General features: G+C 33.6%; 1 protein-coding gene across 1 annotated transcript in view; it reads right to left on the minus strand.

The window, feature by feature from the left end:
• Window positions 1-492: 492 nt before the first annotated feature.
• Window positions 493-15,716, minus strand: part of ANKRD13C (ankyrin repeat domain 13C) — an 81,465-nt gene continuing 66,241 nt past the window's right edge. Inside the window, exons 10-12 of the mRNA XM_082612143.1 lie at window positions 14,190-14,377; window positions 11,534-11,634; window positions 493-3,232 (exon numbers count right to left, since the gene is read on the minus strand). Coding sequence (XP_082468269.1) covers window positions 3,102-3,232; window positions 11,534-11,634; window positions 14,190-14,377 — 420 coding nt within the window. The 3' untranslated portion in view covers window positions 493-3,101. The remainder of the gene's footprint in view (window positions 3,233-11,533; window positions 11,635-14,189; window positions 14,378-15,716) is intronic.

The raw sequence follows: 15,716 nt of genomic DNA on the forward strand, positions 1-15,716 counted from the left end.
TGCTAATTCATAATATACAAATGATGGGCTTTTACCGAGTTTAGTTTTAATGTTTTTACAAGTGATTTAATACCTCCTGTCCATTTATCTAAGTTTCACTGTCAGTTGTCTTTGAAAGTTCCCAAGTATAGCAACTTTGGTAAGGATACATTTTGTTAATTTTGGAAAACACAGTTAAGATACCTTTTGCTGGAGTTAAGCACAGGCATAGTGTGTCCATACTAAGTAATTTGCTCAATTTCAGAGGCTAGCATACTACAAGTAGGACTTTGAATTCACCCCGTTTTTTACAACTTTTTCTCAACCATATTATGACAAATAAAAGTTAACAGCAAAAGTAACTCAGTATTTTCTTTAGTCCTTTTGTGGCCTCAAAACAAGCTCTTTGTCTGCTTTAGGCTTAGTGAAAACTAGGGAGAAATTTCACTTAAGCACTTATTATTCACCACCCTTCCCCAAGATGTGAATGATAAGCTGTGCATGAATAACACTATGAAAACACATTTTTATTAGTGTGAGTGGGGCTCAATACCAGTTCTAAACAGGAGAAAAACTGAATAGTTTTTTCAGCTTCTGTTGGCTATCAGCTTCTCTGAAATGTGTTCATATCTAGACAATTGTATGTAGCTATACTCACAATAATCAGAGCATCAGCTTTCTGCCTCCCTTTTTATGAAGCTTGATAATTTTCTGTACATGAATGTCTAGACAGGCAAACTGTCTCTAGGGAATTTTCTTAAAGAATCCTATATTCTTTTGAAACCATACTGGTAGCAGGATATACTGAACATTTCTAAAGGCCATTTAAGGTAACCATTTTATAGCCCCCCAGTTTTAAACAATTTTTTCAGTCACAAATGGAAGGCAAAGAGAATTTTATGAACCTACATTACAAAATCTAGATTACCATGTAAGAGTATCAAAATATATAGCGTTTTTATCTACTTACTGGAAACACGGCATATAGCTTCATTCATTAGCTGGATTAAAAGGCACATTTTGAAAAGTCTAACACTGAAAAGTTTATTTGCATTAAATAACTCCTATTTTTACCACCATAAGAGATACTGACATTTGCTTGTCCTTTGTGATCAGATAAAAGACATTTTGGAATGGATAATCTCTACTATTCTTTATGAAAGAAAAAGTTAAAAACAAAATTCAAGTGCAAAAGTTTTCAGTAGTCTTCCTACCTCCAGTGTACCCCAGCAAAACAGTCACAGCTTTTAGGAAATTGATAAATCCCAAGCTGCAATTTACCATGTTTTTTCCCCAATGAATTACAAAAAAAGTCTGCAGTATATTCCTGAAAGTATACCATATTCCCACAAAGTAAGGGAGCCTAAAAGCAACAGTGATCATTGCCTTTCAGTATCTCAAACCTCATATAATCATTGACAGGATAATAGAATCTGTAAATCCAACAAACATTCCCAAAATAATAGGGATCAACTTCTATTTAATAAAACTAGTCTGGGTTTACCCACCCTTTCCACAAAATTCAACAGACCCACATAAGGTAGAAACTGGTCTTTGAATTTTTAACTATGATTATTTTTCTTCATTATAAAATGTATTTAATAAAATGTCAACATATGCAATGTAGTATGTACCAGCATGGAAGATGCAGCTTTAAAGATGTTTATTACAAAATTTTTCTTATGGTTGATGCTTCGGATTTTTAAGTCATCTCTTCAATAAAGGTCTCTAAACTCATTCAAATTATTTAAAATCCTGAAAAAAGTTACTGGTCACTCTAAAAAACTTGACAGATGCATTCTGACACATTTTTCAAGATACATTTAAAAAACATTTCTTTAGCTAAGCTCTTTAATACAACATAACATTTTATGACTGTTATACATTATTCTCCCTAATTTATTGTCATTGTTGGACCTTCAAACCATCTTGGAATAAGTATGAAAAATGTTATGTGCAAAAATGAGTAATGGATGATTTTAACACTTTGGAGATAATTAAAATCAATATTTTCTTGTGACTTACTTAAAAAAATAAACAGTAGGAATTGTCAATCTTGTGTATGTTTCTGGAATTTAGCTTGTAACAAATATATTCTATTAGCATATAAAATGTTTTTACCTTATTTTGAAAGCATTAAATATGTAGGGATGCCCAAAATATGTGGACTGTTTTTAAAACTGACACAAATGCATCCATATTCCACTAAAAACAAAATAATCAGAATGATGTGCACTTATTAGGAAGCAAGTTTAAAAATTTGGACTTTTTTTAAAGTGCTCAGATTTGGAAGAAGAATATCTTTAAGCATGCTTATTATGAACACAAAAAGGACTTTTAAACTCAAGTTTAGAAAAAAAAAGTTTCTATGAAAGGAAGATTATTAACAAACATTTTCCATTGAAGAAATAATTCAGGTAAAAACAAATAGCACCACAATGAATTGCACTAAGGTGCTAAAGGAGGTACCTTATTCCCTGCAGAGAGAATGCTCCTTCTGAAGTGTATTGCAACATATAAATGCAATTGTTTAATGGTTACCATTTGGTTCATTCAGCTACAGAAAACTGCATTCCTTCTAGTTCATTATATTGAACAAACATTCAAATTACTGAACTATACATAATGTTACATACTTTACATTTTATGAAAACAAAGCTTGAAGGAATATTTATAAAGGTCACCTTGAATATAAGATGACAAGTTTAAAAGGGTTTCATATCTCTTAAGACATTTAATTTATGTTAATGGTCCAGGAGTGTTTTAGATATAGATATAGATATATTTATATGCATATATATTTCAACAAGAAGTGTAAAAATTTTAAAAAACAAATCACAGCACTCATAGCTGTTTTACATAAGAAGGACTTGGGGTCATTAAGATGTCAAACTATTACACTTATAATATGTGTTTTTTAAAAAGACTGAAAATGGCACATCAGGAAACTTGCTGGAATTCTTATTAGAGGCCCATTTCATTATATCATATCACTGATGTGTCGATCCAACATAATTCCCTTTTCTTCGATGAAAACGTTTGTCCCTTCTATTTGAATTCACTTCTGGGGTCTCTGCATTCTCTAGCTTTCCTTGGTTGAATGGCATCATTTTCTGTGTCCGTTAAAGATCAGGAAAACGGCTTGGGTCTTCCTTGTAGTCTTCAGGTATGGTAAAGATGGAGCCATCAAATTCATCATATCGAAACTCCTGAAAAGTCACAGTGGCTGTGATCGTAGGAAACACGGGTATATCTAGAGAGGACAATCAATGATAACACTGTAAAATGAAATGGTAACCTATTTATAGACTATGAAATACTATTAGAGATATCTATACTCCTTAAAATGTAAAAAGTGTTATTCAAGGACCAGACAAATCCTAATATACGTCTAATATTGAGTATGTGTGTTTGCAGGAAGAGTTTGGCTACTTGTGAGGAGAGAAAGACACCAAGGCATCAAGAATTACATCAAAAACTCAAGGTCCCACTGCTTCCCAGTCTTAGCACTATGACGGCAGATTCCACTAGACTATTTTTTCTTGGGGCAAAGGGATGGCTACATTTGTACTTTTTGCATTCTGATATCTTTTCTTCAGATTGTAGTGTATATACTCTGAATCTGAGCTTATTTTTTTTTCATTTAATACAAATGAAATACATTCATCCTTTTTTTGTTTTAAAACACTAAAAAACAATCCATCACTTTAATATATGGGATAAAAATAATCTCATCAGAATTGGAGTAATATCGTACCACCACAGCCTAATATTCTTCTAAATAAAATACATTTCTAGCTGAAATTATGAGTGATATCTGACATCAAAAATGGCCAAATACTTTAATCACTCTGCAGTTTTATTCCTAATACGATTTATTGGAAAGAACACATTATAAAACCTGGATTCTGATTCCTACAAATCATTTAATTTATGAGGCTCAAGGATTTCGTATACAAAATAAACTCTAAAGGTTACTTAAAACTCTGAAATGATTCTGTGAAAGCTAAGTTGAATGCCTAGAATAAAGGCATACCATAAACTAAGGCTGACTGTTACAAGCCTAGTATTCTATTGCAGAAAGTAATATTCTCATTTAAAAAAAAAAAAAAAAAACAAAGAAATCAACATAAGGATTACAGAGTTTCCAGTTATTTCTGGTGGAAAAGATCATTCACTTGTGCTTATTAAGTAAAAATGCTGTTCTAATTCAGAGGTCAGCGAACTAAGGCCTGTTGCCTGGCCTTTTTTTGTAAGGCCTGTGGGCTAAGAAAAAATTTTACATAATTTAGTAGTTTTTTAAAAAACACAAAGAATAATGTTTCATGCAGATAAAATTACATGAAATTCAAACTTCACTGTCCATAGTAAAGTTTTATTGGAACATGTGGTTTACTTATTGTCTATGGCTGTTTTCATTCTCCAACAAGAGTTGAATAGTTGTGACAGAAACCATATGGCCTGTAAAGTCTAAAATATTTACTATCTTTCAGAAAAAGTTTGATGACCTTGATGACCCTTGTTCTAGGCATTGGATATATACCAGGAAACAGTAGAAAACAAATCATGCATTTATGGAGATTACATTCTGGTTGGGAGATACAAACCACAAATAGGTAAAAAATAATTGTGACTAAGTATGTAGGCAAAAATAAAGCAAGTAGGGGGATAGGGAGTTTCAGTGTTGAGGGTAAGAGTTCTTGATTAGGGTTCAAAGGAAAACCTCAATAAAGTGACCTTTCAGCAAACACCTGAGATAAGAACTACACAGTTGCCTAGAGGAAGAAAATTCCAAGTAGAGGGAATAAGTAAAAAAGCCCTCAAATGAAAGTGTATGGTTTATTCTGGGAACAGCTAGGAGATCAGTGTGGCTACAGCCAAATGAGTATGGGAAAGATAAGCAGAAGATGAGGTTTGAGAAGAAATAGGCAGCCAGATCAAGCGGGGTTTAGGTCAAGAAAAAGTCTTCGGCTTTTACTCTGGATGAGGTGGAAAGCCAGTGGAAGGTTGTGAGCATAGCAGTAACATGTTCTGGCTTAAGTTTAGGGAGATGTAATGAGAATATAATGTAGGGTGACAAAAGTAATAGGAGGGATGTGCTCCAGAAGGAGGAGTCAGAGAGGCAGGAAGAAGATCAAGAGAGACTCTATCAAAGAAGTGGGAGGAAATCTGCAGAGAAACTACCAGCTTTCACTGGGACAAGGGCTCCACAAAAAGAATGAAATCTTGGAGAGATTAAGTCAGATAACAGAAAAGTGTCCAGTAGATTTAACCATATGAACATCAATAATAAACACAGAGTGGAAGAGATGAAGAGAATCTGTACCGAGCAGCTGGGTTGTTTCTAGCTTGAGGCTATTACAAACTTATTTTTGTATACAGGTTTTTGTGTGAACATATCTTTATTTTTCTGGGATAAATGCCTAGGAATGCAATTGACTGATCACATGGAAGTTGGGTGGTTAGTCGTTTGTTTGTTTAAGAAACGGCTAAAACGTTTTCCAGGGTGGCTGTACCATGTTACATAACCACCAGCAATCCAGTTTGTATGAGCAATCCAGTTTTTCCACATCTGCACAAACATTTGGAGTTGTCACCATGTTTTATTTCAGCCATTCTGTTAGGTGTATGTAATGATATCTCACTGTGGTTTTAATTTGCACTTCCCTAATGGCTAATGATTCTCAACACTGTTTTTGTGCTTATTTTCCATTTATATATCCTCTTTGGTGAAATGTCTTTTTGTGTCTTTTGCTCTTTTCTAACTGGCTTGTTTATTTTGTTACTGATGAGTTTTAAGCATTCTTGTGTTTTTTGTTTTTACTCTTAACTGGGTCTTCCACAGAGTAAAGAGTTTTTTTACTTTTGAAGCAGTCCATTTCATTGATTTTTTTTCTCTTATGGGTCATACTGTGGTGTGAACTCTAAGAACTCTTTGCTTAAACCTAGATCCCTAAGAATTTCTTCTACGTTTATTTCCTAAGTTTTATTGTTTTATTTTACGTTTAAATTTAAGTCCATGATTCATTTTCAGTTAATTTTTGTATAAGCTGTAGGATTAAGGTGGAGTTTCTTTTTTTTTTTTTGCCTTTGCATGTCTAATTGCTCCAGCATCATTTGTTGAAAAGGCTATCTTTCCTCTACTGAACTACTTTTGTACCTTTATCAAAAATCAGTTGAGCATATTTATAAGGATCTATGTTTGAATTCTCTTTTCTTATGTTGACTTATATGTTTATATCTCAACCAATACCATACAGTCTTGATTACTATAGCTATACAATAAATATTGAAATGGAGTAGACTGATTACTCACACTTCATTCTTTTTCACAATTGTTTTGGCTATTGTTCCGAGTCAAATTCTTTCCCCTCCAAAAAGGATCTATTCCAGTCCTAACCCCCAGAACCTAAGAATGTGACTGTTTTTTGAGACAGGGTCTTTGCAGAAGTAATCAAATTAAGAATCATTAGAGTGGTCCCTAACCTAATGGCTAGTGTCCTTACAAAAAGGGGAAATTCGAAGACACACGTACAGGAAAAGAACACCATGTGAAGATGAAGGCAAAGATTGGAGTGATGCTTCTACAAGCCAGAAAACATCACCAGAAGTTAGAGGAGGGCCATGAAACAGATTTCCTCTCATAGCCTGCAGAAGGAGCTAACCCAGCTGACACCCTGATCTCAGATTTCTAATCTCCAGAACGGAGACAATAAATTTCTATTGTTTAAGCCACTCACAGTTTGTGGTATTCTGTTATGCAGCCCTCGAAAACTAATATAGATATTCTAGTTTCTTTGCCATCCCATGTAAATTTTAAAATAATCTTTTCTCAATCTACAAATAAAAATATGGCTGGGATTGTGATAAGAATTGTGTTAAACCCATGTTTCTCTTTGGGGAGAATTAACATCTTTCCTATGTTGAATCTTCCAATCCAATCTTCTACAAAAGTAAATCTTTTGTTTAGATCTTCTTTTATTTCTTTCATCAGTGTTGTATAATTTTCTGCATACAAGTACTGTAAATGTTTTGTTAAATTTACATCTATTTCCTTTTTTTTGCAATCATAAAAAATATTTAATTTTTAATTTTGGTGTCAGTGTGTTCAATGCTAATATACAGAAATATTACTGATTCTTGTATGTTTAACTTTTATCCTGCCATCTTGCAGAATACATTAACTCGTTTGTTTCTAGAACCTTTGGGATTCAACTCATAGAATCATGTCATTTGCAAATAGAGAAGATTTTATTTCTTCCTTTTTCTACTCTGAATGCCTTTTTTTCCCTTTCATTCATTATTACACTTAATATCCTTTTGATTTCTGCAGGATCTGTCATGCTATCCTGTTTCATTCTCTCTTTTTTACCTGTCTTGCTACAGATGTGTTGATTTTATCACTCTTTTCAAAGGACCAGCTCTTTGCATCACTGACTTTCTCTATTTATTCTCTGTTTTCTCTTTCATTTATTTCTACTCTTTATTATTTCCTTCCTTCTGCTTGCTTTGGGTTTGTATGTTCTTCTAACTTCTTGAAGTAGGAGCTTAGATTATTGATTTAAGACTTTTTCTCTTTTTGTAATTATGCATTTAGTACTATAAATTTCACTCTCAGCATGACTTTAGCTATATTATACAAATTTTGATATTTGTGATTTTACTTTCATCCAGCTCAATATATTCTTTTCCTTGAGATTTCACCACTGACCTATAAATTATTTAGAAGAGTGCATAACAAAATATCACAAACTGGAGAGCCTCGTTATCTTTCTATTATTAATTTCTAGTTTGATTCTACTGTGATTGTTTTTCAATTATTAAGGTTTGTTTTATAGCCCAAGATATGGCCTATCTTGGTATATGTTCCATGAGTACTTGAAAAAAATGTGTATTCTGCTGATGTTGGGTAAACTGTTCTATAAATGCCAATTAGGTGCTTTGGTTTATGGTGTTGTAGAGATGTTCTATAATATCCTTGCTGATTTTCTTTCAAGTTGTTGTATCATCTATTGAGAGAAGGGTGCTGAAGACTCTTATTATAATTGAAAATCTATTTTTCCTTTCATTTCTTTCAGTTTTTGCTTCACTTATCCTGCAGCTCTGTTGTTTGGTATACACATTTAAGATTGCTATTCTTCTTCATGGATTGACACCTTTATCATTATATAATGCCCCCCTGCACTCCAGTAGTTTTCTTTGCTCTGAAATCTACTTTATCTAATATTAATAAAGCTAGTTCTGTTATCCTTTGATTAATGTTTGCATGATATATCTTTTTCCATCCTTTCACTTTCAACTTGCCAATATCATATTTGAAGGGAGTTTCTTGAAGATAGCATGTAGTAGAGTCATGTTTTTTTAATCTGTTTTTCCAATCTATATCTTTTATTTTTATTTTGCGGTATGTGGGCCTCTCACTGTTGCGGCCTCTCCCGTTGCGGAGCACAGGCTCCAGACGCACAGGCCCAGCGGCCATGGCTCACGGGCCCAGCTGCTCCGCGGCATGTGTGATCCTCCCGGACCGGGACACAAACCCATGTCCCCTGCATTGGCAGGCGGACTCTCAACCACTGCACCACCAGGGAAGCCCCCAATCTATATCTTTTAAATGTTCTATTTAGACTATTTATACTTAATGGAATGATTTATATACTTAAGACTTAAGTCTGCTGTTTCATTTTTTGTTTTCTTGCTTGTTGTCTCTCTTTTTTCATATATTTTTCTTTTTCTTGCCTTCCTGTAGGTTACATGACTACTATTTATTTATTTGTTTGTTTGTTTGTTTGGCTGCACCGCACAGCATGTGAAATGTCCTTAACCAGGGATCGAACCTGTGCCCCTGCAGTGGAAGCGCAGAGTGTTAACCACTGGACCACCCGGGAAGTCCCAACATGACTACTTTTTAGAATTTTATTTTTATTTATCTATACTGTTTTTGAGTGTATCTCTTTGAGTGTATCTCTTTGTACACCTTCTTTAGTGGTTGCTCTAGGTATGAATTATATGTTACTAATTTATCATAGGCTCCTGGTGTCATCACTTTAGCAATTCAAATGAAGTAGAAAAATTTTGCCTCCCTTTATCTCCTTTCACCTTCCCCCATTTATAATATAACTATAAATAGAAAGAAAGAACGGAGAGATAAAAGTAGACTTTCAAGCAACTCGGCTATGAAAAGCAAAGATTAAAGGCAAGTGCTGGGTAGGGTGGAGCTAAAGGGATTGTTTCATTAGATTGGTTGAATTTTATTTCTGAAGTTTGGCCATCTTCCCCTCACCTCCCTGGGCCTGACTTTTCTTTTTTTGGGCCATACCGTGCAGCTTGCAGGATCTCAGTTCCCCAGCGAGGGACTGAACCCGGGCCAGGGCAGTAAAAGCCCAGAATACTCCCTAGATTGGCTGAATTTTAAAAGGAGAAAGACCTTTAATTGGTTTAACTTTAAAAGGAGAAACTAACACACCATTGTGAAGCAATTATACTCAATAAAGTTGTTAAAAAAAAAAAAAAAGGAGAAAGACCTGAACAAAACCTAACGGCTAAGAGGAAAAAGGCTGTACAGAAGGAGTTGGAAGATAAAGGAGAAATAAGGGGAAACTGATAGAGCAAGCTTTTTAAAAAAGCGGGGAGAACAGATCCACAGTACAAATGAAGAGAATAATCAAGCTAAGAAAAGGGACACCACTTCCACTGAGATAGAAAAGATGGAGGAAAAGATAGGGCTTGGGGCAGAAAAGTTTGTATGAGAAGTTGGGAGTAATGAGGGAGGTCTCATTTTTGATGGCATTTTTTTGTAACTAAGAAAACAAAATTCATCTGCTTAGACTGTGGGAGGAAGTAGTGGGGGGTGGGGATGGGGACTGGTGAAGGAGGTTCAAATTTAACCTTTGAAAGCAGAATGAGGGAAGCAGTAAATCAGAGAAAAGATCATTCAAAATCAGCATTTAAAGTTCTGGCTGCTTTTGAAAACATGTAATTGTGTTAACAGTACCCCAATTTTTCCCCTCAATTGTACCTTCTAGCCTAAATATAGAAACAGAAATGACTGAAGATTAAACTGACGTAGGACTGGAGTTTTATAGGGTCATTTTGAAAGAAGGACAAAGAGACAAGAGAGACAGAGGTAAGCAAATTCCCAATAAATATACAAGCAAAAAATTATAAATCCCTTGTTAATATGGCTCTATATCAGAGACATGCCTGCAAAAAAGTATTGTAGACTTTTTTCCTTTCTATATAATCAAAGTATTTCTTTTTCATAAAAAAACTTGTATTGTAAGGTTTGATTTGTGTTTGGGACTTTAAAAAAATGTGAATACAGTAATAGTTTCATATATTTAATCCCTACCCTCTATTCTAGTTTGTCGCTGTGCCCCTTAAATACAGTACATAGAAGAGAGTCCAATGCTTGAACTATTTTCTGGCTACAGACAATTACAGTGGGATTTTAAGCTTCTGCAGAAATACTCATGTAATGATCCACAGCTCAAACACTCAGCTTTAGTTTTCTAACAGTTTCTGCCTAGAATCTTATCACTGGTTTACTCAAGTAGACACTGGGTTCCCAGTGCTTTTACATCACAAAGGGAATCTAGAATGACATAGTTAGAACATGTTTTAAAATCAATTTTAATTCACAAAATGTATTCCCAAATTTGGAAAGTTGAGAAGGTTGAGTTTAATTTTAGCAATAAAAGCATTACTTCTGGGAGCAAAGCATTTTGGCCTAATTATTCTGAGATGTGGTTTCAGTAATATTGAGTGAAACAAGATAAAATATATCAGAGGAATTATATAAAAGTTATATTATTATATAATATCCCCCTACCCCATCCATAATGTAAACACCAAAATGGCAGGGGCTTTTTGCTGTCTCTCATCCCCCCCATAGAAAAGGGTCCATTACACAGCAGGCACTGATTAAATATTTGGTGGCTGGATCAATGGATGGTATTGAAGGCCCTCCTGGAGCTTAAATCAATGCTAAATCTAAACCTCAATTCCTAAAGAACCTGTAAATAGTGTCTTGCTCCCAGTTTTCTAATATAGTTAAGAAGATAAATATATATGAAAATGAGAGTTTACTGTTTTGAAAGATCATTGTTTAAAATAAAATTAAGTTTACACATTTAAGACTGAAAAATAAAATGTAAGGAGTATTACTGTATCCCTGAATAATGACTGTTGACAACAGAAACATTCCCACTATTCAGAAACTCAGAGTCTGCTGAAAACTTGGGCTAAAATCCAGTCTCCCTATATTTCACATTAAAACATTATCACAGTGCAGCATAAGTTCACCCACACCCTCTTGAATGAAATATTTGCATATCCATTACATTTGACTTAAATCAAGTAGAATTAGAGTTTTCATCAGGAACTTTATATATTTGACAAAACATGAATATCAATACATGTAATTACAGAAAAACCATATAAAAATATAAACTAGGAAATCCATTTTCCTTCAAAGCATATTTCTTCTTCTTAAATATTAGTAAACAGCTCCATATTTCTAATAGACACTGAACTTACATGAAAATTTTTCTCTTACCTAGTTTTACAGGAAAGCCTGGAGGAAGCTTCATCTGAACAAATTCTCTAAGCTTATTAAAGTGCTTGAAGGGAGCTATTACTTCCAAAACATTCAATAATCTGAAAAATGGAAGGAGAAAAAAATTTTTCAAATTGATTTCATTGTGTCTTTATGTTGTTTTATAACTACATGCTTCAAACTTACACAGTATTACTGACTTCCAGATATTAAAGATGAGAAAATGACACCTCCTTCTACCTCCTCATTTTTTGTTTTATTATTCTTTTCACTGTGTCAGAGTTAATAAATTTCACATTTTATTGGGCAGCCATAATTTCCACAGTTGTTGATTTTAGATCTATATTTCAGCAGATTCAGGCTTACACTAGTCTTCATCCTGAAGTCTACAAATTCCCAAGTTCTTTAATTAGCCTCACTGTTTGGACGCCTGAATTTCACTGTCAATTTTGTGTATGTGAAGGGCTCTTATGTACTTATTATTCCTTGATTTCTTATAGATTTGATAACTGAGTGTTTCTTTTTTACATGCTAAAGGGAAATCCGACTGGCATAAAATTTCAGTTTATAATCCTTCCCTCAACTACAATTTCATGAGGTCTCTTAGCATTCAGTATTATGTTAGTCATTATATTTTAACTTCTTTTATCCTTTGGTTGGATGAATTTCATTTTCAAGTAGTAGTATTTTTCTTTCAAAAAAGGCTCATGGCTGCTATATTTATTGAATTCTTCTGTGCCTTTTCAATTGCGATATGTAAATGACATCTTACCTAGATATACTATCAGATCACACTTTCTTTGCCTCAACAATGTCAAGATGTGAAAAAATGTAAGACCAGGCTGTTTTTTACCCTTTTTGACCTGAATGCCTTTAGAGCTCTCTATTAATAATTGAAATACAATAGTTTAACCAATATAATCATTGTTACTAATCCTTTTCTATCAATTTTTCTTGGAGCCTAATGTTAGCCTACAGATTTAGTTCTTCCATACAGAGAAATTTTCTTCTATCATATTTTGAATACTATTTTGTTTACATTTTGGAGGCTTTCTATTTAAGTGGAACAGCAATGATCCTTATATTGAACCACTCTCCTCCATAAATATTACTTCTCAAATTTCTTTAACCTCTTCTTTCACTGGATTCACTATAAGCTATAAAAATTTAATTTTTGGTCACATCTATCCTGTTCATTGTTGTTTCTACTGTATTTGTTTTGCAATAGTGCTATTTAGTGCTTAATTTATTTCCTTAGCTTTACAATCTCCTTTTCATTTCATCCTGTTGTCTTACCATCTCATCTTAGAGTGATCTAGTTTACCAATTTCATGTTCTTTTTATGTTTTCCTATAGTATTTACAAGGAATTTTCTTCTGTTCTTTGACTTATATTTTATTCTAGAATGAGTTCTTTTTCTGGCTTTTACATGCTATCTATATTCCTTATTTTACTTTTTGCAGGGGGAATGGCTATAATTCCACATTTTATAAATTCTAAAATACCCATTTTTTTTCACATATTAACATCTCTGAAATTGGGATAACTCCTAAAATTGAGAACATCTTATAATTTGCCACATTATTCTTCTTCATTAGAGTATATATCTGGTGCATCTTGGAGTCATTTGGGTCCAAGATATGATAAATTATGCAGATTTGTATGTATGGCTAATTCCCTTCCCACATCTTCTGAGAACTATTTATTTATTTCCCTCTTTGATCAATAACTTGAGGACTGTATACCAAATTCTATCTACTCTTCCAAAGCTTGGCTATTGAGGAGTATGAGATGTGCACAGAATTTGTAGAAAAGAAGGGTCCTGCTCTCTTCCGTGAGAATTTTTTTTTTTTAATGTATTAGGCCAGACTGAAAGTGGAAGGATCTACAAAGGAAAGCCTAGGACTTCAATTCATCCCTTACTTTAATGAGAAGCCTAAAGGTACAGTTCTGTCAGAATCGGCTCTAGCTACCCACCTCCCATTCCATCCATCTCTCCAAATCGATTTTTTTTAATGAGCATCTGATGAATACAGGTTTGGAAGGATATATTCAAGTACTCCAGGAGTACTGTTTATAAGGGTGACAAACTACAAATAATTAAAATGTTTATCAGTAGGGGGGTGATAAAATAAATGGCAATACATCAATACTACAAAATACCAAGGAAAGAAGAAAAAGATAGATAATAATGTATTTATTGTAAGAACTCCAAGATAACTCACTTTTAAAAGAAAAAAAGGAACTAACAGAACAAAATGTAGACTGTTCCCCCATTTTTATAAAAAATTCTAAAAAAACACAGAAAAAATCTAGACAAAAATACAGCAGTTATTTACCTGAGGTGAAAGAAAACTGCCATTTTTATTCTATAAACTTCCAAACTGTTAGTTTTTTACAATAAGCATGTATTCATGTATTACTTTTGTAATTAAAAAATAATTATTCAAAAATTTATCTGGTTAAAATAATTAAAATGTTAATATTTTGTGAGCTGGAAAATTTCTAGAAGGGAGCACGACACACTGTCAAAGCAATGGCTGGTTGCTTTTACATTTCAAAGGCCTCAAATGCACCACTCAGATGCCAACATTGTTATAGCCTTTAGAGTTTAATAGCTTCTTTCATAAACTTGTGCAGTTAATAACAAACTTACGACTCAATTCCCAAGGGAAATTCCTGGCTCATGGCTATTGTGGCTTTAAATGTTTTCTTACTCTCTTTGCACACCAGTTCTCTACCCAGATGAGGAGCTCTAAAATGAAAAAGGAAAAAGGAAAGAAAGAAAGAAAGAAATATTAGGAAATTTTTTCCACATGCTGTCATCTTCCTATGACATTCATTAGTATTTCAACTTTTCTTACTCTGATAGAAATAAAATTATGCTAAAAGGGAATGAAACATGTATAATAAATGAGACAAGGGTAACAAGAAAAAGAAAATAGCAAAGCATAAAAGTTCAGAAGAATATGATCAAAACTCAGAAAATTTCATACTGAATTTTAATAATCACTATTTTTAATAACAAAGCAAATCCATAGAAAAAAACAAACTTTAAAAATATTTTATATCTTTTAAATCACTTAGTCAATTCAATCTCTTACTGTCTATGGTTCTCAGCACTGATCAATAAGAAGTGATGTAAAGAATACAGAATTTTACATTACTTGTAGAATATTGTAAGATAGAAACATTTTAGAGAAGTTAGAAAAAGTATAACAATAAACCTTTCAACATAAAAAAAAAGACAACTTCTTACTAAGCATGAGGGTAGGTAATATTTTATTCTCCACCAAAAGAATATTTTCTACAAAGGACTGCATTTTCTTTGACATCGTCAGCCAGAAAAAAATTCTTATTTATTTATTCATTCAAAATAAACCATTCATTCATCATTCTTTTATTCAATAAGTATTTACTGGATACAAAAACTATGCACTGGGTACTAAGTATTAGCAATATAACATTAAGCAAACGTCTTTGGTAAGGATAGTAAGAAGTAGTCTGGCACAGGCTGAAACAAAGAGATGACGACAGGAAATGAGCTTGGAAAGGCAAAAAGTAGGTAAACAATGAGTAGCCTTACATACCTTGCAAAAGACTCTGGATAATAACAGAATATAAAGTTCATCATACAGTGCAAAAACTCAAATAAGCAACTGCATTGGGCAAGTCCTCATATTTCCTTAGAACAATGTCCTATAGGTTTTTTGGTGTATATAAATTGGCAAGAGGGATGTAAAAAGAAGGCTCTACAACTTATTCAAAAAGAATGTAACTGGGGATGATTCTCCATCATGCTTCATCCATCTTTTTTTTTTTTTTTTTTGTGGTACACGGGCCTCTCACTGTTGTGGCCTCTCCGGTTGCGGAGCACAGGCTCCGGACACACAGGCTCAGCGGCCATGGCTCACGGGCCCAGCTGCTCCACGGCATGTGGGATCTTCCCGGACCGGGTCACAAACCCGTGTCCCCTGCATCGGCAGGCGGACTCTCAACCACTGCGCCACCAGGGAAGCCCCTTCATCCATATTTTAAAAGGAAAAAGAACTGCTTCAGATGAAACTATACTAATAATTCTCTGTAAAAAAAATTTTATGCCTAAATATTCATGTTTTTACAAATTTTTCTAAAAACCAAAGAATATATAAACAAACAAAACAACACTTACTTTCCATTTTCA

Source organism: Mesoplodon mirus (assembly GCF_964341445.2).
Source record: "Mesoplodon mirus genome assembly, chromosome: 3".
In the NCBI taxonomy this organism is placed as follows: domain Eukaryota; kingdom Metazoa; phylum Chordata; class Mammalia; order Artiodactyla; family Ziphiidae; genus Mesoplodon; species Mesoplodon mirus.